We start from the raw sequence: 26,341 nt of genomic DNA, 5'->3' as shown, positions 1-26,341 counted from the left end.
CATTTGAGTGAGAAAGGGTAGGAAGAAAAATAACCATGACAGAATAGAATATATATATATATGCAGAGATGCATCAATATATGTGAATACATGCATCTATATGATTTGGATGGCACACACACAAGGGTTTTGCGTAAACAAGATCTTTTAGGATTGCAAAACAACATATTTTTCCTTCGTGTCATTCTTAGAAAATTTTAGTTGAAGTTTAAAAAAACCTCCATCAATCTGAAACAGACAGGCAACACAGTAAAATCAATTCTAAGTGATGCAAATTGGCACAGTTATTTGAATAGTGTTATAGGCAGACATAATAATTGTTGCTGCCTGCCTATATTAAAACGTTTCTGCTATACAAAGCCTTCCATGAGCTGCAGTTCTCCTTTCTCTTAAGTAGTTGTCTGAGCTTGTTTGCTATTTATAGTAAAACAATACTGAACATTTTGCTGCCATGTGGGGTCACAGGACAAACATAATGACAGACAAATGAAAGCACAGGCAGACAAAACCGAGGGGTCAATGTATAGATGTCTGACATTATATCTGGCTGGAAATGATTCCAAAAGTCAACATATGCAAGTACTTAAATGTGGCTTATATTTTCTCTTTGGTCCAGGGCCCTGACTTCCTTAACAGCAAATACTCGCAAACACACCATCTGTTGTTGAAGAGTGAGCAGTTTAATGAAGAGGATCAGATTCTTTCCATCTCACTTATTCCTTGGTGCCCGTTCCATTTTCTGGGCAGTTGTCTGCAAGTAACACAGAATTTCCTTGGGTTTCCTTGAGCTGTTGTTCAGACTCTTAGCTCATTAGACTGGTGATTTGGAATGCAATCAAAGACGTCAAATATATTTTATGATTTTTAAATAATTTCCTTTTAAAATGAAAGAGACCTGATGGAAACACTCAAGTGTTATTGTCAGAGTAGCTGTACAGTGTTTTAAAATGAAAGTGTAGCATCAGCAACAGCAGCGATACATGCATGTACCTGTGCATATGCAGCCTCTGCAGTCACCTCAACCCAACTTTCATCAATCTGTCAACAAAGGGACATGATACTGGTGTCCCAGTGTTCTTCTTCATATGGAACATTTCTTGTGAGCTTTGGGACCACGATTTAGGGTACATCTCCCACAGCGCGCTCCCCACACTGAACCGGAGAACTCATATCTTGTGGGCTTTTGCCTTTCTCCAGCTAAACAGCTTCACATCCTTTCCCTGCAGCTTCCCGGTGCTCCTTTCCCACTACAGGCCTGGCAGGAGGAAAAAGGAGGACTTTTGCTCCAGGACATGATGAGACTCACTGAAGATTCACCCAACCAGCAGCCACATTAAGCAACCAAGCAAGGAGCCCATGAGCAACCAGAAAACTTAGTTTCCATAAACCCAAGCCATTTATTTCTCTAACCCCACTACACAGCTGAAGAAGCATGGCAATCCAGGTGGAGCAGCAGAGGCTGCCATATTCCATCCCTGTCAGCTACCCCCTGTGGCAGTTTGGCCCTACACTGCGTTTGTGCCAAGGAAAGTGCCAACAGGGGCCATGTCCACACAAAGACGTAACTGGATCCATCCTTAATGTTGGAGATGAAGGTCCTCTCATGTCACTGTCACCATGAAATAGGGCCTCAGATATGCCCCTTTATACAGTCCAGTTGGGTTAACATCAGTATGGAGAAACTGGAAATCCTGTTGGTCATAGCAGCATTGATGGGAATGTATGGTTTGGTGGGATAAAGGAAACAAAGCTCAGAGAATAACTGATATCTCATCCTAATTAATGTCCACGTAAAGAGTCCTACAGCAAAATGAGACATATAACTCACCTCCCTTAGTCCTAAGCAGCTCTGGAGAAAATGTTCACTTGTCAGAGAAACAATCACAAGGGAAGAAGCACAGTTAACTCACCCACCATGAGCACTTCTCTTTTAACAGAAAGGCCTGTCTTTTGTAGGAGGGCATGGCATTTTCCAGAGGATGGAAACTCCAAGGTAGTAATTACCCGATTCTTCAAATTAAAAAACAGGGGGAAAGAATGAGTGTCAGGGGGAACGAACATGTGTCACTGTTTAACAAATACAAGAGATGTGCCCATGTCTCTGCACAGCTGAGATCCTGATTTAGGTGACAGTCTTAACTTTGAGTGTCCAAGCTGGAGGTTTATCTGGTTTTGCTTCAATGTTCCTTACAGATAAAAACCATGACCAAAGTCTAGAGAGCTTGAACACTGGCCTTGGGCCTGTATTTGTGTCAAACTCTCGCACCTTGTAAGAAGATCACTAAGAGGAAATACAGATGTCACAAAAATCTTTTAGGCAGATGATAAGAACCAAAAATTCCAGTCTAGACTAGAGTCTGCTTCAGGCTAAGTCACTGACAGTAGAAAGAAACAAAGGTTTAGGAGGAATAAACAATTAGCAACTCTGATTTATTGGAGACTGTTCAGGAAACATTGCTATAAATTCTTTCTCATCTTGGATGAGTTAGCTAGAGACATGTTTCCTCTCAAAGCCTTTGTAGATTCAAGAACACCACTAGGAAAATCCCAGAATTACTGACTGCACTTTAGGCGCCTAGTTGGCTTTTTCTTCAAAAAGGTATTAGTAGCATCACCAGTTTTGGACTACACATCTGGAAGACCAGCTGTCTTTTGTTTCTTTGATATTCAGTTCATCGGAGATCCAAGTACCCACGCTGTGCCATCTCATGTTTTAAAAAATGCATCGATGTCCTTTGTGAAAAAGGCAAAAGATGAGAGGAGACAGGTGATTTGTAGGAAGAACCAAAACACAGTAGGTGTCTGTAGGGATTTGGGGATTTGGCTTGAATTAAGAGTAGAAGTAAGAATTTGCTATGTAGCAAAGAATAGAGCAGCATGCAGGCAGAAGGTGATATAGAGTTGAGGAAGCTGGAACACTTCTGGAATTTGGATCCAAGAAACAAAGAGTGCAGAAAAGGACGCTCAGAAACGGGAGACTGAGCCAGGAGTGATAAGCAGGGAAGTGTTTTGTGGAGGGAGGGGGAACAAGGAGATTACAAGTAAAGCAGTTGGTGGCTGTGGAGGGCAGAATACCATGCTGAAGACAGAACATTACATTTTGAGACATTTTTCATGAAAGTATCCTTCCACTAAGATATCCGGCACCATGAAAATTAACCTTCAGATAAATGTATTTTGATAGGGATGCATTGGACATAGAAAAGGGAATTTGCAACCATGTGGGGGAATCAGGAAGTGGTCCTAAGAGATTGAAATATCACCTTGCACGTGGATAATACTTACGGGTGAGTATCCAGTAAGGTGGTGGTGAAGCTGCAGAATATTTCATACAACACTGCTCCATCCCTTTCACAAACAGGCTGTGCAAGGAAAGGCTCCAAGGACAAATGTGCCCCAATGCAATCCTAAAGGACTCCAGTCTTTAGAAGAAATCCAGGGAGACAACACTCAGCTGAGGATTAGCCATGAGGGTTTTATCTATGCCAAAACAATGTTGTTTTTATGTGACTGGTATTACATAAAGAAGGGTTTAGCAGCTTGGGGTTGTTAGTTTAACATTTGCATAGCCAAGAGTGAGGAAAGAAACAGCATATGGTGCAATTTATTATTAGAAACCGCAGCAAGGTATTTAGTTTCGGGGGAGTTTCCCTTTTTCTTCTTGTCACTTGTTCCTTACCCTTGTTAGTTCCTCTTTCCACAGTCACATGTTCCCCTCCCGCTCAAGGACACGATTTTCAGCATGAGCTGTGCTGCTGATTTTACAGTCACTAGGCTGTGCTCAGTTTCTGGTGTTACTCTGCCTCTTTCCATCACTACAGAGCTCCCTGCCAGAGAGAGGAGCTACTGTTTGCAATCCATGACCATGAAATAATGACCACGAAGGGGCCACAAAGATGCTCAGAGGGCTGGAGCACCTCTCCTATGCAGACAGACTGAGACAGCTGGGGTTGTTCAGCCTGGAGAAGAGAAGGCTCCAGGGATACCTTAGGGCAGCCTTACAATGCCTAAAGGGAGCCTACAGGAGAGCTGTAGAGGGACTTTTGATAAAGGAATGCAATGGTAAGACAAGGAGAAATGGCTTTAAACTGAAAGAGGGCAGGTTTAGATTAGATATTATGAAAAAGTTCTTTACTGTGAGGGCGGTGAGGCACTGGGACAGGGTGCCCAGAGATGTTGTGGATGTCCCATCCCTGGAAGCATTCAAGGCCGCGTTGGATGGGGCTCTGAGTAATCTGGTCAAGTGGAAGGTGTCCCTGTCCATGGCAGATGGGGTTGGAACTAGATGGTTTTTAAGGTCCCTTGCAACACAATATTACATGATTCTGTGATTCTATGACCTTGGCTTGCAGGACATGGCAGTTAATTTTGACAGAAACTCTTCAGTAAGAACAGGACTTGAGGGGGAAATGCCGGAACTTACACACGTGGGAACCTACCCAGCATTGTGGTCTTTTGGGTAACAGCATCCATTGTGGCAGCACATTTCTGTCTCTTTTTTCCTTCCAAAAGTTTTTCCACACCTTTTATTCCTACCAGTCTTCTCCAAGAAGAGGCTGGCAATTATTCTTAAGACCACAAACTATTTTCTCTCCCTCTCTCTTCTTAAAAAGAAAGTCTTTTTCCTCCTGTTGTAGCAGAGGCATTTTTCACCCAGGGAATAGATCGACTGTGGTCATTTACTTCTTCATCCCCAAGGGAGGTTCAAATGCACATCTCCCCCAGGGCTGGAGAGCTCTCCTGATAAGGTTGTAAAGCACCACTTTCAGTGTGCTAAGTATAAAGATCCTGCACCTGCCCTTTAAGAGCATACACAGTGTTGTCAGTGGGTTGTTCAGGCAGGGTGCTCTCAGGCCACTCCAGTATTGCTTCACTTTGTGCATCTTGGAGAGGGGAAGAAGTCAGCTGCTCAAAACCACAGCAGAGCTGAAGGCATTTTAAAAACATTCCAGTTCAAACAGTGACCCAGGCAAACAGTTTTAAGGTCAAACACAGACACCTGGTGTGTCAGTGTACCTTCAGGGCCAGTTTGCTGCTGGGCACGTGCTTTTTGCATTGCCCTTTTGGAACTTCAGCTTCTGAAGCAAGACTTGGTTTGTGTTTGCAGCACAAGTCCAATTTTTGTCCGTGTCTCTGTGCCTGGTTTATTTCAATCATCAATACTGCTTGAATGAGAGTCCTCTATTGACTATTTATAGTTCTAAACAAGGAAAACAAATACTGTCTCTTTAGATGAGATGCCAACGTCTCTGTAATTCCCACAGTTGCAGTGCTATGATTGGAATTTGGTGCCAGATGCATGGATTCCTCAGACAAACAGCTTTCTGGCAGGAGAGAGGAAGATCTGGCTCTGGCAAATCTGTTTATGTAAAAGTTGCCATGTTACTGGCTCTCGTTACCTGCGTTGGCTTGATTTGAAGAAGCAGAGAAGCCAGACACCAACTACTGGATAAAAGAGTGGGCTGGGTGCCTTTACACACAGATACACCTAGTTATTCCCATTGGACCCACTAAGTGACCCTGACAGGGTAGCTACAGACAAACAGTCTAATTTAGGCACCCCAATGGTGAGAGGAAAGATTATTTTATACTGATTTCCTTTTTTCTTGCTGCCAGAGATGGTGCCCTTTGCTTTCCTGACAAGGCACAGAAAGAGGTGGGGGTTGGTGTGTGCATCATCCTCACTGGACAGGCTTGGCCAAAGCAAGTCAGATTGTTTCCTGGAGCAGAGTTTATGTGAACAGCTGCTAGAAGAAGAAGGGTTGGCTTCAGAGCCCGGATTCCAGAAATAACTGGTAAGAGAACAGAAGAGTCTTCAAGAATAAGGAAGGGTTAGCAAATAGCAGACATGCTAAATCAGGCCACTCAGGAGAGGGTCAAAGTGAAAGCAGAGAAAGGCATCAGCTTCTAGGATCAGATTGGTTTCCCACCCACCCCAGCCTCCAAGCAGCTGAAATGAATTCTGCCTTTTAGTTGATGAGAAATCAGCAAGTGACCTGTTGTTAAGCTCTGGTAAAGCTGGTATGGTCTGTTTGCTTGACCTTTTACGTTCAGGAACTTGGCATATGCATGAGTGCTTTGGAAGTTTGCTGCTAGCCAGCCCCCACAGGTGCCCTATCCTGGCATGAACCAGAGGTCATGCTGAACCCCGCTCACCATCTCTGAGCACCCAGGAGCATCAGCCCCATTCACTCTTCTGCATCCCTTGTGTCCCACTCTCAAACGGAGAGAGTTTTCAGAGTTGTCACAATTTGTGTTCTCTTAGTACTGCACCCATCAGTGACTCTTTTAGCCAGGGCTCTGAGAGTCCCTCCTCAACATTCCTCCTACCTCACACCACCCTTTGCAGGAAACTAGAAGGCCCAGAAACCATGATAGCTTTTACCACCCAGTGCTGTTGAAGGTCATGTTAAACCATGGAGTTCCAGTTGGTGGTTTACCTTGCAGTCATGTGATGCTCAGGGCTCCTTGCAGACAGGGAGGTTTGGCTGTGGCCTGTCTGAAGAGTGCTGCAGTGGGAGTTTCCCTGGGGCATTACTGGCCTGGCAGTGGCTTGCATGCCCCAGCATGCCTCCTCTCCTGCCTGGCCCTCTCCTGCTTCTCCTAGTCTGCATCCCACCCAGCCCTTCATGCTAAGGGTCAGTGGTGTTCTTGCCAGGCCACCTGTCCCAGGGGAAGCCACAGCCCTGTACACCATAGCAGGAGCCCCCACCCACACTTCCTCCATCAAAACTGCGCTCAGGCACTGCCTTGGAAAGTGCACCTTTCTTCCAGCAGTGTACCCAGGTTGTACGTTTTTTCCCCTCCACAATTTTACTTTCTAAACCCATTTGTCAGTTCCTGCTTTCTGTTTTAACAAGCTCCAGCTTGCTGAATCTGAGGGCACAAAATGACTGAAGCATTTGCCTGGCACTACAGCATTCTTTCACTGAAAATGGTGGTGGTGGTGATTCCAGAAGTACTGCGGCTGGGTAGGAGTCTGTGGCTCAGACCCAGGAAGCCGTGACCGACCCAGAAAGAGTGTCCCACAAGGGACAGTTTTCCAGAGGTCTGTGGCGGTCCCTCAGCCGCCGGGGTGCTTTCGCAGAAAGGTGCCTGTCTCAGCAGGCTGTCAGCTCTTCAGTGATTTCAGCGAGAGTGACTTCAGCTCTTGTTCTGCGAGGCAACCCCAGGCCAGAGCAGGAGAGAGACGAGAGGCCCGTACAGCAGCTCTGCATGGGGCAGATTTATTAGTCCACAACCCGCGAAGGGGAGGCTAGGGACGAGCTCTCTGAACTCAAAGGGGGAGAAGGGTAGATCTAATAGGGATACAAGGGTGGGTGTGAGAGGGTAGAAGCCAATGGGTTACAAAGAATCTACATAGGGTCTCCCAGAAGATCATGGTTCTTGTTTTCTCTCACCCTCACCGTGAAGTGCTGCCTTTTACCAAGGGGATTTTGCTGGGAGGTTACACACCTACTTATCTCAGCAGGCCTCCCTCCAGGGCAGGGGTTGGGCATATCCCACACAGAAGTATGTTTGACCAGGCGTTACTGAACCTAAAATTTGTCAATTCATAATTTTAACACTCCATGGAGTTTGCTGTTCAGAAGCATACACAGGAAATCTGAGCTGTTATTTTCCCTGTCTTTGATCAACATGCCAGTGTGCTGCTGTGAAGTCAAACAGCGTAGGCTGACAGATGAGAATTTTCCCCCAAGGGCATTCTCCTAGGAAGGCAACACTGCTGATTTAACAAGGAAATAAATCTCAACATATATGAATGCTGCTGTGTACATGCTTTTATGGCACTTGGGGAAGAAATCAAAATAATTTAAAAATGCAGAAGCCTTCATTCTACAGTTCTTTAGCATCTGAACATTTGTATGTAGCTTGAAATGAGCAACTACGAGCTGGAAGATGGAGCTGTGCCTTTATAACAGCTATAGCTTGGAACATCTCAACATGCTGCCTTTGGAGCCCCTCACCAACTGAGCTCTCCATAAACAGAGACCTTGGTGCAGCAAGGGGAGGATGAAAGACAGGGAGATACCAGTGGAAGTTTGGGACTTCGCATCCCTGTCTTATTTCTTAATAACACTCAAGTATAACTGCTTTAGTAGAATCTGTCTTCTCCAGTTCTCCCACATGTACCCCTCTCCCCACAGGGCTGCTCTTAAATGCTTTTCTACTCTCAGGAGGTGCACATCACTAGCAAGGCTCTGGCTTGGATTGACCCAGCAACTCATGTTGTCTCTGAAGGTGTTTTTCCCATTTAGGTTGTAGTTGTGGTGGAAATTTGAGACTATAGCCCTTTAAAGTGACATTGCACACACCCAGTGGGATTACAGCAGCTGCACTGCAATTCTGAAGATCAAGTTGTACCAGCTTTGGGTAGCAGATTGGTACAGGAGCTGACTTAGGTGTGAGAGGTGCCAAATGAAGCTTTGCGATCAACCCTCCTGCTCCTGAGGAAGTGTCAAGGACACAAACTCCAGTTACTCCCACAAACTGTGCTGTTGTTTTCTGGTTTGGGATTTTGTTTTTTCCCCCCCCCAACTATCCATTACAACATTCCAAGCATTTTAGGAGAAAGAACAGCACTTCAGCAAACAAGACTTGACTTTTTCTGCAGTATGACTAACTGCCATGTGGAGTTCAAGATCTCCTATTGTTGCCTTTACACTCTTCACAGCACTCAGCAGCTCACATGGACCAGACACAGTTACTCCTTGCAATAAAGTGTACTCCACCTACAAACATTGAGCAACGCAAGTCAGAGCAGCGCTGGATCGTTAAGCAAAACTTTCCTAGGAGAGCATGATCAACATTTCAAGCAATGCTTCTGAAGAAAGAAGTCTGTGAACAAATCAAAGCTATTCTTACATAGTTTTACATCAAATGTCTTCTTACATAAAAACCAACAGAGGCTTGTATGGTGATTTACACCACTTGGAAGAGGTGAACTGCTGATCAATTCTCAGAACAGGCAACATCGTTTCATTAAAAAAACCACAAACCCACAATGACTGGGGACCCCTCCTAACGCCACAGTCTGCTTTGCCAATACAGACCCAGGTTCCCAGCAGCTTCAGGCACAGCCTGCACCAGGCCAGGCTCCTGCATGGACTCCGACCTCACAGCTTGGGCCTGCACAGCTTTTCAACACTAAACAGGGTATGTTTACAGAAGCCACAGGCTTTGCCCAAATTCCACCACTGCCAAAGAACCGGTCTCAAACCCTACCTTGATTAGAGTTCAAACTACTGGAATTATTTTTATTAGCAAGGTCTAATGACACAGTCAATTTAATAACAAGGACCTAGAGTTCATGCTTGCCTCTGTTAACAGCTTGATCATGTTGCATGCTGTAAATCAGATTCCTATATTAACATCTATTTATATTAATTTACAATCCATTTCAGCCAGCTGCCATAATGGATTAGATATTACTAACATAATTTGGTTGTAATCTTGGGAAGCAAGGAAGGTTTGATCAAGCATTACTGTATGCTGGTACAGTAGCTGGATCCAGTCTTCTCTGAACACACTTGTACACCCACTCCTTCCCTTCCTTGTCATAGCAGAGCACAGCCCTGGAAGTGTGCAAGCACCATCTCTTCAATAATGTGAAAGGAGAATTTTAAGTTAGCAAGTCTGAATAGCTCCAATCAAAAAAAGACACCAACACATCTGTAATTAAGAACTTGCTAGACAGGACTGCTGGAACTCCAACTCTCTACTCGCACGCTGCATTCTTTAGTTTATATTCCCCTGGAATATACTCCATAGATTTGGGGCCATTTACTGTAGAAAATGTTCTTCACAAAGTCAGTTCTGAAGGCTATGTTACAGTTTGAATATGTCAGCTGTTTTAAAGTTCACAGTCTGTAACAAATGTCAGTTTTCTTCCCTCCTTTGCACGCACTTGAGAAAACCTCATTACCTCAAACGTGACAAAATATTCAAGGACTGTAAACACAAAAATGCTGTACTGTGTTTTCAGTTCAGTAATGCCTCAAATGAATTTCAGAACAAAATCAGTCTTAGCAATTAACACAAAGATTTTTAAAGTCCTTTATTAATCTGAATATAAAAAAGACAGAAGCTGCCTACAATATAGGACAAAGCTCTTGCTTCATGAGGAAACAAAATTTTCTTTACAAAGTGAAAAAATAAATACCCTCTTAGAGTAAGGTTTATATGCTAATGTGTCATAAAAAAGTAGAGTTTTAATATTTTGACAAAATGTCTGTGCAAAGAAACAGATGCATAAACACACATTACTGCTACATTAAGGCAATATGAAAAGTATAGTCAGAAAATTTCAGTAAAGTGACAGTGTACTTTTCTAGCTTTGATTAAGCCAGTATTGCACCCAAATATGGTCTCCAGTTCCCTCTGTACCCTGGAGAAGACACTAGGAAACCAGAGCCCAAAATGCCCAAGTAGCGGGGTGGAAATCGAAAACATTTTATTGGGTAGGTCATTTCCGGCTAAAGATGCTAACTGCAGAAAGCATTTAAAATTATACACAACCCTTAAAGACTAATGGTGAATGTCTCATAGTTTAAAATCAGTCTCCAAAAATAAAGCCAACATGAAGGGCAGCTGACTGCAGTTCCCAAGACCAACAGCCAAAAATGGACTATGGGAAACTTGGCAGTGCCCTGTCCACTGAGAGCTGTGAATGAAGTCCCATAGCAGTGCTTCCACAGGACACTGTCAACCACAAGACTTTCCTGACCCACCCTCAACACTTAAAGATTAGCAATCTTGTCTTCCCTTTCTTAAGCTATTCTCTCAGAATTGTTTTCTATTTAATAAATTCTGAGTTAAGCACAGCTGCTTAGTGAAGCCTTGTAACTTCAGTTTAAGAACTAATTTTAAAAAAAGGAGTTCTCTCCTCTTTAAAGCAATTTACTAAAAGCAGAAGCCATGAGCCTTACTAAACTGGTATGTGTAAAAGCAAGTATTAATATTAAAATAAACAATGCAACTGTACTAAAAAGGATTTAGAGCATGTAAAAGAAAAGGCTGCATTGCTTTTGCTGGGTACAGCTGCATGTGTACACCACATTTCTCCAGGGTTACCGAGCTTTGTGGCAACACTGCCGTGCTACAAACTTACGGATCATTCTTTAAGTAACATGAATCAATTACACTTCTACTCTCAGAAGATGTCCCAAACCATTCTGGACATGCTGAACAAAGAATATTTATGTTAAAAATGCAGTATTTTTTGCTTTTGATCGTGGATAGATGCCAGAGTGATTGCCTTCTTCACAATCAATGGTTGCATTTCTTATTAGTGCAGTTTGAAGAGTACATGATGGGTTTCAAGTGTGTACGTAGATCATATCACAGTCAGATTGAGAAGACTGGTGTGGGTTGGCAAGTACACATGCTGGACATGCTCTACACGAGATCTGCAAACAGGACACGACTGGAAAGGAAAAACATTGGGAAATTATTTTACTTTGTATTTTGAGAATCTCTGCACTTCCTGCAGACTTTACATACACAATAACAGAGCACTTTTTCCATCATATCCCATACCTAAGACAGGGTATGGGTGGGAAGCATGCAGCTCACTCTTATCCTCACTGCAAATTACATAAGCACATCATCCAGACAGAACACTCTCTGAAATTAGTTTGCCACAAACAAAATTTTAGTAGTTGTACTAGAACATCAACACAAATGTATTAATCCCTGACCCTCAAATATACAAAAAACAAACCTTCCACACAACTTGGTAACTCATAACTCAATGGAGCTGCATTTACCTGTAACTGGGAAGCACAGGACTTGCAGCAAACTGTGTGGCCACAGGGACAAAAGGTTGAATTTATCTCTTCTTCACAACACACCATACAAAGCATGGACTCCTTCAGCTTCCGCAACTTCTCTTGCAGGGCTTTTGTTTGTTGGCAGCTGAGACCCTCACAGTTGTCACAGTTCATGCTGCTTTCCGAAGACTTAAGAGGGGAACTTGGTGGGGTTTGATCACTTCTTGAAACAAGATCCACAATGCCAGCATTATAAAGAGCTCGCCTCGCATGATCATAAACTTCTTTTGATGTTCTTTTAATGTCAAAGACGTATTTTTTACCAAGATTAATGTTTTCATTCAGAAATAGAGATGCTAGGTGACCCTTTAAGTCTCGACTATACTGCATCATGACAGCACTGGTGACAGTGTCACACCTATAAAGCAACAGGACAAATGCAAGATTGGTTAGTTAATACCAATAGACCCATACTACAGTAATTTGTTCCCAAAGCTGAAGTACCAGTACTGAAATTAAAGCAAATGAAATGGTCTGAGGTAGTATTTAAGCTCTTGAATGATCTTTGCATGACAACTCTACTTTGAAAAGTGTAAAATGGAAAGTGACAATGGCTTTACATCTTCAAAATGTTAAGTGTCTGGTAAAACAGAGGCAGCCTATGGAACGGACTTAAGGAATGATGCTAACAAACAGCAGACACTTGCTTAATACACAGTTCAGCCTGGCAACACCTCTTTGCATGGTATTTCAAAACACCGCCTTAAAGAATTCCACTTAAGAGTCTTTGGCTCTCCATTTTTATCATAGAGTCAAGTAGTATTTTTAACCCAATTTCCACCCAGTACTTTATATACTAGTATTATGTCATTCTGAAAGGAACCAGTGCAAACGCAGTGTAGAGAATTAAGGCATTTGTATTTGCCACTGTGCATTTCAGCTACCCTAACCATGCTTGTCACTTATTTCAGTGATACAGTGGAATCTGCAGAAGCCTATTAAGGCATATCGCTTCTCTAGGCAACACAGGAAAGAAAACACAGAATGTAAGGACTACAGCCTCACAGGGCCTAAGGTCCAAGATCTAAGCTTATGGCCAAACGCTATTGCCAAACTAAAATTCTGCTTAAATTAAAATCAGGGACTGCAAAGGACAGAAGAAATTACAAGCAGAGACAGAGATCAAAAAGTAATTGAAAGTGGTGTGTGGTAGTTAATTTTAAGAAAACACTGCTAAGTGTGTTTGACAGCTAGTCTGACTGATCAGTGTTGGACACCACTGAATGAAAGGGGGTTTGCCCACCGACAAATGAGTATAGCACCCCTACCTCAAAGGGCAGCAGGATAGAGACAATGGATAGCTGCTGGCAGGAAGCAAAATCCTGAGCATGTGAGCAAGGACAGAAGAACTGTAAGAAGGTTTAAATACAGGGGATGGGAAGGTGGCATACAGGTAACATAACAAATGAAGGAGCCAAATAAAGGAACTACACAATCTGAGTAACAGGATCTTCCCCATTGGTCTCAATCTCCCTCTTACATTGGAACAAAAAATGTATGTATTGTTTATTAAGTATCAAGGAACATTAAAAGTTTATACTCTGAAATGCTGTTATTCATAGTGGAAAAATTTTGCTTACTTTTCTTGTTACTCCCACCCCACAAAATGGAAAGCAGCAAAAACCTGTTCAGCTTCTGGACTTAAGAGGAAAGGAGAGGCTGCAAAGACAATGAAATTTTGCAGAGTATTTCCAAACTGCAGTCAGACTGCTGGCTGCTTAAGCACTTAGTTCAAACACTGGAGAAGAGCAGCACCACACGACTCTAGGGGCAATACTGACCTGTAAAATGCATGAGTCTCTGTAATTGCTCTGTACAGTCCACTTGCTGCCCTTGTACTGATCATCTTAAACAAGACAACCACACTATTACCAGACTCCTTGGTAACAGTCAGATACACATTCTTCCCAGACTGAGTTGCCATTTGAACAACAGGATAAGAAATCCTATAAATTAGTATTAAAAAGGAAAGGTTATTTAGTTTTTAAGGATAAGGGCATTTTCCACAAAATACTACAGTGCATTTTTATCAGAAGTTACAATGATTTCTGACAGTAGTCAGCAATGCTGATTGAAGATGCCACCTCAAAAATAAATATAAAAATCAAGAGTATTAAGGTCACTTGTTATTTTGATTACAAGCAGGTAGTGCCCTCAGACCCTATATACAGTCACTTTTAGTAATTCTCAGAGCAGTTTTGTGTATTTATGTGAAAACTAGAGGCATGCTCAGCATTTCTGAAAAATTGATCATGCAAATGGTTCCAGAAAATACATACCTGTTGATTGGACTGAAGTCATCTTTACGGATGGATATGCCTTCAGGTCCAACACCAATAAGGAGTTTTTGTCCTTCACTATCTCTCACTGAGTGCCACTCTACCCCATAGTTCTCCAGTGTTGTAACAATCTGTAGAACCTGGTATTCAGCAGATGCTTGACTTAGACCTTCAAGCTCCTTGTGCTTTGTAATAATGCTGTTGATAAAAAGATTAAGGATAGGTGAATTAACTCAAGTATCTGCTGTTACTGTCAGCAGCTTGTTTTAACACGGGTTTTTAGATGACCTAGTTAAACAGATTAGCACATGCTCCTGACCTGCTTTATCTGTCTATAGATTTCCAGCAATTGGAATTGGAAGTAGCTGAGAATTACCAAAACATCCTGAGAATGTCAAGGAGAAAATACTGCGCATTTGCTAAGAAATGAAAAAGCTACATGTAATCAAGGCTTTCTAACTAACACCACCAGCCCCAAAATATTTCCCTGAACTACCACTAAGTTCATAGTTAAAAAAACACTATGGAAAAGTATGACACACTGAATGTTTCCTGATATTCAGGAATTGAGCTATGAAGGTGTTTCAGAATTCTGTCTGCTTTTCAGGATAAGGGTACTAAGCCAGATAAATGCTTTCATTCACAAGTGTTGGTCTAAGACATACTTACAATTTAAATACTTTGCTCCAGGTACTTTTATATATATACCTGTATTTCCTCAAGTACCAGAGTTTTCACAAGAAAAAAAACCCAAAAACAAAAGCCACAAAAAAACCAAACAAAAACCCAAACAAGTAAAAAAAACAAGAAAAAAAAAGCCAACCCCAGAAAACCACCAAAAATACCCCCACAAAAAAACACCTAATAACTGAGCTTAAAAATTTAACTGAAATCAGAACATCAAACATTCAGGTTACATTTTCATCTCCAAAGCTATTATTGTTAAATTACTGTTTTACACTATAGCACCAGCAATTAAATGCATAACAAAATCTTCTGCTGTTGGTCTCCAAAAAGGAGACTAGATCATTGTACTTTTTACCTCTCCAAAATGGTAGTGGTGAGCTCTTTTGCACACAACTCTTCATAATTGTACTTGGCAGTGTTCTGGTTATAATCTCCGAACTTCATCTGTGCCAACAATGCACTAAGTTCAATTGCATGCTCTGAAGAACACTGAAGATTACCAGCAAGAAGATCTTCTTTTACATGCAAGAAAAACATATGCCTGCAACACAATCAGAAACATTTGCTTACAGAAATCATTACATGACATCTGTAATCAAAACATGTAACAAGTAACACCTCAGCTATATTTGGTAATTCAGAATTTGCAGTGAATGTACCCAGTAGATAAAGTCTGGCACAAGGGAAAGAAAAGGGCCTCCATCTTATTCTTCACTTACTCTTAAACATGAAGCTACAAGTGAAAACGGTACCTAAAAGCACTGCTAAAAGAAATGAGCACTTTAATGTCATCAAGAATATCTCAAGAATAGGAACTGCTTTAACTCCTAAGGCCACTTAATAATTTCAATTTAGTGAGTAAAATATCAATGAAAGATTTCAATTGGTTTCCTATGTTTACATTTTTTGTTGCCATTTACAAGTTATTCTGCATTTCACAAAACCAAATTTGGGAAGAGCACCTCAAAACATACACACTTCTGTCATGCAAGAGGAGAAGCCACCCTTTGTCTACACAGTGGAAATGCTCCAGCCCATAGGGTTTTTGCCAGTGACATGATTAACAGAATAACCTGAAACACCTGAAAAGGCATTGTGGCATAAAATAGAAGAACAGCTTCTGTGTAAGCATTTGTCAGACCAAGGTTTGGCAGCTTGCTCAAAATTCACAAAGCTGCTCTTAATTATCTAACAGGTTACTTTGACAGACAAATCAACATTTTCGCCAACATTAACAGCAGCACGTTAATATCCCCTATGGGCTACCCTAGCTTCTATAGAATCATCCTTTTTTCCCCCTCAGGGGACACAATATAAATTTCTTACCATTTCTTTTTAAGACTCAACATATTTATGGAATCCAGATGCAGAATTATGTATCACAGTTATGTATCACTGAAAAAAAAACGTTCAATAAATGAAGCCTAGCACCCACAGGGATGTGTCTTGGCTTCCACAGGAATTGGACATTTACTTTTCTAAAGTGAAGTGTAATCTACTTTTAAGAAAAGCTTTACTGAAGCTCTGTATTGAATCTCTCATCACTGAAGTTGAAGATCCTAGTAAGTGATGAGCTTTCCTTACAATGGGAATTTTGAATAGTATCTTACATATATTCTTTTGTAGCATTCTATAATTCCTTTGTACAACAGGGCAAATAGGACTTTTTTTCGGCACTACGAGCAATTACAGAACTTGCAAAAGTTGTGGTTTTTCTTAGCTCTATTGGTAAATGTTGCAACTAAGAAGATACCAGTCCAAAAGATGCCTCATATCCACAACTTGTTGAATCAGGAAAAAAGAATTGGTATTAAATTATCCTGTAACCTTTCCTACAGTCCATTTCCTGCAACAAGCAAGTCACAGCTCCCTTTGCAAACCATTTCTCCTGCTAGAGTATCATGATAGTTGTGATGCAAGTGCTTAATTGCGTCACACTGAAGTCTGAACACCAACCTACATCCTTCAGCAGCTCTGGAAGGGGTCTGGTGGACGCCAATGCGCAGCCTCACACTGTGCAGGACACAAGTTTAGGTGGCAAGAGGACCAGAACTTCAGACAGAGCTGCCTCTACTGTTAGCAGGTTATTCCTTGTTTAGGCTCTTTTTTTTTTTTTTTTTTTTTGAGAGTCAAACCTCTGCTCTCATCTGTTTCTCACACCTTGCAGAGTCATAGCTCTTTGGGCTTGGGCCACAGAAAGGCCTATCTGTGGCCTTTTAAAGTTATTTAGTTGTACAGACTCTTTTTGGTGCTCAGTCCATAAACCTGAAGAATTCAGTATAAATTACTAAAACACTAGGGCCAAAATAAATTCAAAGAGTAGGTATTTTCCTAACTCCAATCAACATTTCATAAAATAACAGCTTTTCATGCACTCTTGATCCTCTGACAGAACAGGATTTCCAGTCACTTTAAGTACTAATTACAAATACAGTATTTTCAAAGAAAGATCTGACAATTTTTTTCTCATTAGCTGAAACATTTACAACTACCACACCTAAATGCTTGTATCTTCAGGGTTTTTTTTTTGCATATGACAGCACTGACTACACAGGGTAAAGTCAAGAGTTCTCCCCTTGCTGGGAAGACCTTATTGACATCTCAAGGGGAGCTGAAAACCAAAATATTGCTCCAGCAAATACAGATGAATTACAGATGAATTCTGAAACAGATACAGCAGATGCATGGCTTGTCACATTCCATTACTATAGAGCCAGTAATGGCATAGAAGATAAATGAGTTTAAGGCACAATGTGAAATAGCATCACATCAGCTAATGTGCAGTAACTTTCCATAACTGGCTCGTATCACATAAGGGAAAACATCTCACAGATACTCAGCTACTTTGCATTTTTTTGATAAATGGAATAAACAGCACATATAAAGGACAGTTATTGCAAAGTAACTAGTTATGCAAATTCTTGTCCCAGCTTACACTATCATAAGCTGTTTTATTAAGTCAGAAAACAGATAAGAACAATATTTAACAGTCCATCTGCACCTAAATTACCTAAACTGCACTCAGGACAGTGAATGACTTTGCACTGATCTGTTAGAGCAGCTGCCCCAAACTAAAGTTCAGGTAGCAAATTCTCTGCCTTTTTTTTAATGTGTGTTGGGGTTTTTTGTTTGTTTTTGGGATTTTGTTTGCTTGTTTTGAGTCCTTAAGTGTGTTTGATGAAGGAAAGGCATCAAGAAATTGAAAGACAGTGAGGGTTATAAGCATTTTAGACATCTGAAAAAATGGTTTTGATTAGCCCATCCAGCTGCACTCACAGTGCACACCTTCAAAGTTATATAACTATCCACTGTAAAATCATCCCTCTTCAAAGGTCCAAAACATGACACTAGCCACAACATGATTACAAATGCAGATTTAATTTCTTTTTTTTACACAAAACTAAACAAAGTCTTTTGATCCTTAAAGAAAAAGGCATAAGAACGTGATTTTATTGCTGAATACAATAGCAAAACTAATGCATTAGGAGCCCTGATGCAGTTCCTTATCTAGTTCTGCAAATTCTAAAGGACCTAATAGACTGTCTGTAGAAAATCTGGTCATATCACAGATTTATGTAAGTTTCTGTAAATTAGATTGTGACCTAATTGCTTCATACACAATCTACCATCCCTCCTCTCTCTTGGAACCTTTAGCTATGATAAAAAAAAAGTAAGACTTTTTCTCACCTCTAAAGATATGTTGTACAGTAAAAGGATACACTTTTTCCAAGGAATTATTTCAGCACTAATATTTTACACTTAATGGAATTTTTACCTAGCAAGTTTTAGAACAATGAACTGTTAAAACTAAAAACTGAACTGTTTGTAAGTTCCCTAAAGGTTCCAACATTACTGGTAGAAAATCTAAAGTTTGTCCACCATAAAAGAAACTAAATGTTTTTGTTTCTGCATCATTCACATTTCAGTTGCACTTGATGCATTAAAACTGCATGTTATAAATTTGAGAAGTAACTGAAGTCAGACAAAAGGTAGGTCTGTCTGTTCCAACCCCCAGCCCCAATTCTTAGCACATTCTACAGCTATTTACTACCCTTACCAAAGCTTCATTTAGTCTCTAAATCTTCACAACTATGAAGTTTGCCCATCAATTGTTGTGTCTCCTAGTCATCTTAACACCTGCCAGATGTGTTGGGACATGGATCAACTAGTGGCAACTTTAAGGACAAACAGAACCTCCCATTGCACTTGTAGTTCAAGTTCTCTACACGTGACAGCATTGGTACAAAAGACAGTCTCTGTAGCCCAAAATAGCCTTTCCTTCCTCTCTGAACCTCATGCCACCTAGACATACCTGTGTATTCAATTATGGAACATTCCCTCTGAGTTTGGTAGTTCAAAACACTACACAGGAATATTGACTAGAGGGCAACACATTAAGTTTGCCAAAGCTACACTTTGTCAGTCACTGCCCAGACAGATTGCTTCTTTTCCAAAGGGAAAAAAGGCATTTTTACAATTAGAACAGGATCACAGGCTTTCTTCAAGCACTAGCTACAGCGGTGATCTTATATTCACTTTGCATCCTTATTTTTGGATCCACGTTTTTCATATAATTTAATATTAATGTGCATATAAAACACTCAGTAAAATAAAATGTAGTGTGATTAATGTATTGCAGTTGGATGTAAATAATTCGATACAAAAACTGTAGAAAAGGAAGGTTGCAAGGAGATTTCAGCAGATGGTCTGTTTCACAAAAAAGTGTAGCTACCAAACCAAAGTCACAGATCCAGATATCAATCCCATTAATTGCTTTTCGCTTCCCTCTAAAGCAATTTATGCAGGCTGATGATACTGAACACTGCTACCAGAAACAGACATTAAGTATTTCACTACAATGGAATTCCAAGAGGGGGACAATCACCTAGTTAGTGTTCATCCAAATGAACTGGCAATAACAACTCCACAAAAAAATACTCTGAAAAGTGTTGAGTACATGGAATATAAGATCAGCTTTTCTTTTTTAACTCACTGAAGACCTTATGTGCATTAGGAATCAACATTCTGCTAGTAGTTTCTACTACTTTTTTTTTTTTTAAATCAAGGCAAGGGAAACAGAGCAAATAGGCAGCTAAAAATTTTAAGCTCTAAACTTAGCTGTCAGTGGAAGAAGTGGAAAACCCCAGTCCTTTATCAAAGAGGTATCTGCATCTGATTAATGACTCCTAAACTAGAAGCATAGCTGAAAGACCTCATTCTCATGCCAGACTGCTGGCAAGTATCTTAGCACACCTCCCAAGGAACTACCTGTTCTGTTTGCAGTATGATTCCTTACCACAGGTTAAGTCTCTTTCCTACTGTGAAGTAAATTTACTGTTCTGTAGTCTAAAATCAAAATTAAGAGGCATAATTGTTCTCCCTAAAATACATATTGATAAAGATCTCTAAATCTACAGAATATAATTCCAGTTTTAAAAGCAGACAAGGCCACCCCACATTAAAAAAAACAATGTTTTTTGCTTTTTTAATGCTCCTCAGTATCTTTGTTGTTACTTGCTCTCAGCAGAGTGGGTAAAAAGTTACCAACTGCAATTCAACTCTGATCTAGACAAACAGATTCATTAAACCCAGCCCAGCGTCTATCACACACACTTTCATTGCCTTGTAACAAATACCATGTCACTGCTGCGCTGGCTACCCAATGCTATAGGATAATAGGATGGTTCTCATTTTCTACCTACTACATGTATCTGACTGCTCAACGGATTTTACAAGGCCATTCTTAATTTCAACTAATTCATCAAAACAACCAGCAAAAAAGTGTACTTTGTAAATGTAATTCAAATACTGGCAAACATCACACAACTTAAAAGCCTCCAAAACAATAATTGCCACTTTCAAGGCTGGCAAAATGCAGCTCTTTTGAGTGCTTCATGATATAGAGTTAGAATTTGGTCATATCTTAAATTGTCGGGGCTTACGCGTGAATATTTGATTTTCATTCGTGCTACACAAGGCAAATATGGTTGAATTTAAAACCTAAACCCACCATTCTCCCAGACTGCTGCTGGACACCATTGGCCTCTTGGGCAGCTCAGCAAACACTCTCCTTTAAAAGGTGCAAGTTTCAAGACTCCTCTGCTCCACGTTCCACAACAGCCTGTGGCTGATGCCCGGAGCTCTCTGCCCCGGAGCTGGCTCCCGGGCCGGGGCTACTCCCGGTCACTGCCCCGCTGCTGCCCCTGACACCCGCATCCGGCAGGGCGGACCCGCCCGGCCCGCACCGCTGCCGAGCGTCTCCTGCCGGCCCCACCCCCAGTCAAAAAGTCTCCTGAAAATTCCGATTAGTGAGGTATAATCCTTTCTCTAAGCCCCAGCTCCTTATTGCAGTTCAACACTTCACAACATTTGTTACATGAACCACCCACAAGTCATTCAGTAAAGAAGCGAAAAGCAGGTTTGCTTTTTTCCCCCAAACTGTTGCACGACCTATCAAAGAAATACAGAAAACAGTGAAAACAAACGCAACACAAGCCAGAGTTATGATCTCGATCTTGGACCATCACATGTGTCTTTCAGCAAAAAGATAGCAATCCTTTTCAAGCCAATGTGATTTTCCATGCTAAAGAAAACATGTAGCTCTTCACTCCTCTAAAGCAGCACACTGTTCACATCTCAGACTTATTTGTAAAACTCTGACAGCAGTAGATTAAATTTGAATGACATTCTTGCACTGAAGCACTTTTATTCCATTGAAAACAATTCTAAACTATGAAATCATGTGGTGCAATTCAGTACCAGGTAGTCAAATAAAAAACCTAGAAGCTGAGATCCAAAGAATAGAAATAAACTGCTTTTAACCCTGTAAAAGAAGTGCAGTAGATTTTCCATGCAATTCCCAAAGCACTTAGAGAAGGTGGATTGTTGCCACAGTGGTCAGAGATACAATTATAACCTGCTCTGTAGCAAGAGGGCTGCCTTGTATAAGAATATTAAAATTGGCTGCAATCTTCCACTGGGCTGATTAAAGATAACAGAAGCAGAGGTCGATGTTCTGTTGCCAGATCGGCTTTCACAGCATGTAGAAACCTGAACATTAAATTGCTACAAACAAACATACACCTGAGTTTTAAATTCAAGTGCAAGGCAAGGGTTGAACAAAGCACTGCAAATGGGGTTGGCAAAGCTTCCAAAAAATACAGAAAAAAACCTGGTAACTCAGTCACAATGCTTGCTATTATAATCATGATGAAGCATATCAACAAAATTTAGAATTACTTGCAGCTTCTCAGGTTTCAAAAGCAGTTCTCAACATGCATCTAATTTATATGCAAAAACAGGATCAGAGGCTGCAAGCAAAAGACTGGAAAATTTCCCCAGCATTCTTCACACACAGGACCACAAGGCAACAGCTCTGCCAGAAACACCCCACACATCAAATATGGACATAACTGCTAAAGGAAACTAAGGACACCCATCACTTTCTTCCTCAAGACTTTGCAGATAAAGATGAAACAATGTGTCAGCTTTAACTGTACAGCTAATCCTTGCAATTCTACGATACACCTATTAATCTTTAAGTTTGGCAACAGGTTTACAAGTTTTTCATCTTCTCCTTGATGCATATGCACAAACTAAGTATGAACTCACAGTTACATGCATATGTAAATCCTCAAGCAGACCCGAGGAGAAAAAAAGTCCATCTACTAAAACTCAGTGTCAACAATCCAGGAGAACAGACATTTACCACAGGCACTGGAATTCTAGGTCTGCTACATGTGCACTACCGGGCTTACACAACTAAAAGGCAGTTATTACAACTTGACATACAACATGTATTTGGTTTTTTCTTCTGATGCGTAACCCCAGATTAATTTAAAAGTTGTTTGCTAAAAATATTAGTTTCAGAACAGTCTTAATTAGTACGTAAAAAAAGCTTGCCCCCATCTACATTCTTTTAAATCATCTTTACATTGGAGAAATACTTGCTTGCTCTGATGTAGGTGTATAAGCTCTGCTACATTTTAGCTACACAAGCTGGTCTTTGAGGCCCTTGGGGCATGTTTCACCAGTTCAACGTCTCTATTAACTTCCACCTCCTGCCAAGTCTTGCATTGACAGTGTTGAAGGCAGGGACACAGACGTCTGCAAAAGCCTTGTAAAGTTGAACAAGCATTCATCAATGATAGCATAAAAATGCTACTTTCAGGTTTCCTCAGATTTTCACCCTGATTTGTTTTGTGAGTGGAGACACATCCGACATGCCCAGGGTAATCTCTTCTGCCTCATCAGGTATGAAATTACATGGCTCCTTTTGTTCTACATAAATCCCATTTGTAATTTGGTTTTATACTTACAGAGAATATTTAAATAAGAGGAGAAGTTTCTTTAAGGAAAAATACTCAAAGCTATGTCATGGATAGTAGAAATTATTTCCTAAATAACAGTATATCAAAACTGGAATTCAGTTTGAATGCATTTGCCTAACTGGAGCCATTATCCAGGACAACCATGGTCTACCACCACAGCATTCTGAAAACTTCAACCATATTGATAAGCTAGAACCACTGCTCCCTAAAAGCCTCTCCCCTACACATTAGATCAAAAAATAAACTCTAAACCTTTTTCCTATGAAATAAACACCAAATCAGACTGTCAGCCTCTGATCAAGTTCTTTAGACATCCTGTGCAGAAGCACCATGGTGTATTCATGGTCTTAATTCTGAAAGTACTAAGTTAAGGATTCTGAGAGTACCAAGTTCAGGCGAGCAGTGAAAATGAGTTTTGGCATTATCATATAAACACTAGATTCCAATTGGCTCCATTTATATTAACTGTACTATCCAAAACTAACTGGAAAAAGTAGCTGGAAGGTCAGCATTAAATATATATTTGCACAGCATTCTTTAAAGATAATTCTGTTGCAATTCATGTGGTAACCAAAGTCCTGGAATAAAAGCAAGTGTTCCCTACTAATCTTAGAAGACTATTTCTTCTGATTTAATAACAGTATAACAATTTAGTTAAGAGGACCAGCCACAGAGGCAGCCAGACAGCTGTTTCTTTTGTAGCCTCTAAGGGCCTGTAGCTATATGAAAGTTACTGTAACATAATACCAGACAAAAAGGAATTCAGCAAGTTTTTTTGCACTGTGGGAGGAATTGTTTCCTGCCTTTCTGTACTAGTGGTTCAAAATGACCTAGAGTAACACCACAAAACAGAGGTTACTATCGGACACACAAATACCATATGAAAAGTTTGCTACTGGGAGCTTAGTTTCTTCCAGTTCCAGCACTAAGTGCTCACAAAATTACTCACACTCATTACTTACTGGTAGCTACACAAAACTTAATGTTGCCAATTTAATTACATTTTTCTAAAAAAAATTATCAATGAACTTCAAAAACACTAAGATTTTAAAACTACATAGAAAAGTCAAACAAAATTACCATAAAGAAATAAAAACAATGTGTAGTCACTTTCCTAAGTTACAGAAATTGAAAACAAAGTATTAAATGAAATGCACTTACAACCATATTTATTTACCTTGTCTGTTCCTGTAAGATAAGATGTGGCTCAACAAAGAACTTGACTCTCAATTTCAATCGATAAGGGGCTAAACCATCCATCTGCTGGGAGATCCTGTTCCTCAAATTCAGCCATAGATTCTCGCCTTTGCTGCCGGTGAACTGCAGTCCAAAATAATCAACTTCTATAATTCCCAACCTTCTGCAAACCTGAAAGAACGAGGTTCTTTACAATCAGGCTACAACATGATAATGAAAAGTAACATCTGAAGTGGTATTTCAGACTGCTCACTTAAAACACACACACAAAATCCTGCTGTCAGCACCTTCGTACAAAGGCTTAATTACTTGGATTCTAGGTTGCATACAAAACAGCCCAGAGAAAAACACTAAGCATGAATAGGAATTTCTCCACTAGCCAAAAAACACATGGGCTTCTATGGTCAAATTTTACCCCCAGGACAGGCACTTCAGAGGGTCAGCGGATTTCCACAAGAAGAGAACATCTGCTATTCAACATCAAAGCCAGTCGCACTTGCTGGGCAAGGAGGAGTAAAAAAAGTACAGTCACCCACAAGTTTTACTTAGGTGCCACCAGCAGACCGGACTGTTCGTCTGTCTCTCCCCAGCATCCCCACGGCAGCCACCGCAGACACACCGAGGCGGTGGAGACGGAAAGGCGAGAAGGCACCTGGACAGCAGCTCCAGCCCGCTCGGCCCCTGATACAGAGGGCTGGATGCAGCGGGTGCTACATCCCCCGCCTCTGGCCCCACTCGTGTCCCCTCCTCGGGGCCACTTCCAGCAGGATTCAGTGGCGAGGCCCGGGCCTGCGCTTCCCACAGTAGAGGTGCCGGAGAGCCCCGTGGAGGGGGATGCAGCACCCTCTGCATCCAACATGGAGAAGGCGTTGGGAAAAAGAAAAAAGGAAAATAAAAACCCAAAACCGTAAGGGACGCGGGGAGACTGCGGCGCTCCCCGCCCCCACCACCGCGGCCGCCCCCGCACGGCCCAGCCCCGCGCCACCGCCGCCCTTCGCCCGGCGTCCGGGCCCCGCCGCGGGGAGAGGGCGGCGGGTGCCAGGGGGAGCCGCGCGGCTGCGGGCACCAGCGCTCGGCACTGCCCCGTGGTCACCGCTACGCCCGTCACAGCCCCCGTCCAGAGCTCTGGCGCCTGGCGGGCGGGCAGCGGGGAGAAGCCCCTCACCTGGTTGAGGCAGTCCTCGCCGTTGGCTTTCGCCTCTACCTCCACCTCCATCACCACCGCGTCCGGCCTGGTCACATAGCACAGCATGGCTGGGGACAGGCGGCACCGCTGCTGCCGCCACGGAGACGCGGAGCGGCCGCCGCCGCTGTCGGCACGGGCTGAGCCCCACACGCAGCCCCCGTCCTCGCCGCCACCCACGCCCGCACCCAGCCAGCGCCCGTGCCCCGCCGCCTGCGCGCCGCCAGCGCCGCTCCCTGCTTATGTACCCTCCACCGCCCCGCCCCGCCCGGGCCCGCACCTGCGGGCCAATCACGGGGCGCCGCTCACGGCCGCAGGCCGCCGCCGCCGCCAATCAGCGCCGCCATGGCCGGCCGGGCGTGTGTTGTGCTCGCTCTCGGGCGCCCCCCGCCGTGCCCGCGCGGCCGCGCGCCCCCGCCGCTCTGCGGCCTCTCCTGGCCCTCAGCGCCCCGCGGCGCACGGCGCTCTCACCCTCCCAAAGCCGCCACAGCCCGGAGCTTGTCACCCCGCCATTGTGTCCGCTTAAATCAAAGCAAGGTGTGCTCTTCCTAGTGCCGGTGGAGGCTAAGCCTACTGGCCAGGGACAGTCTGTGAAACATGTGAGAGAGGGTAGCCGTGGGCTGTGTGACAACCAAATATTGCCTTCACAGAATCACAGGATCCGTTAGATTGGAAAAGACCTCTGAGATCGTCGAGTCCAACCTATGATGAATCACCACCATGCCAACTAGACCATGGCACTGAGTGCCACATCCAGTCTTTCTTCAAACGCCTCCAGGGACAGTGACCCCACCACCTCCCTGGGCAGCCCATTCCAATGTCTTACCACCTTTT

The 26,341-nt window shown here is 42.3% G+C and overlaps 1 protein-coding gene across 1 annotated transcript; it reads right to left on the bottom strand.

Moving 5' to 3' along the window:
- Positions 1–10,044: 10,044 nt before the first annotated feature.
- MYLIP (myosin regulatory light chain interacting protein) lies at positions 10,045–25,704 on the bottom strand. The gene is made up of 7 exons (XM_032114917.1): positions 25,490–25,704; positions 24,305–24,495; positions 15,153–15,338; positions 14,111–14,308; positions 13,613–13,777; positions 11,769–12,189; positions 10,045–11,425 (listed from the first exon to the last, which is right to left on the bottom strand). The coding sequence occupies exons 1-7, from the start codon at positions 25,574–25,576 to the stop codon at positions 11,336–11,338; spliced, it is 1,338 nt and encodes a 445-aa protein (XP_031970808.1). The 5' UTR covers positions 25,577–25,704; the 3' UTR covers positions 10,045–11,335.
- Positions 25,705–26,341: the final 637 nt, after the last annotated feature.

The sequence above is a fragment of the Corvus moneduloides genome, chromosome 1, assembly GCF_009650955.1.
Source record: "Corvus moneduloides isolate bCorMon1 chromosome 1, bCorMon1.pri, whole genome shotgun sequence".
NCBI lineage: Eukaryota > Metazoa > Chordata > Aves > Passeriformes > Corvidae > Corvus > Corvus moneduloides.
This window is presented reverse-complemented; position numbering and strand designations above follow the sequence as displayed.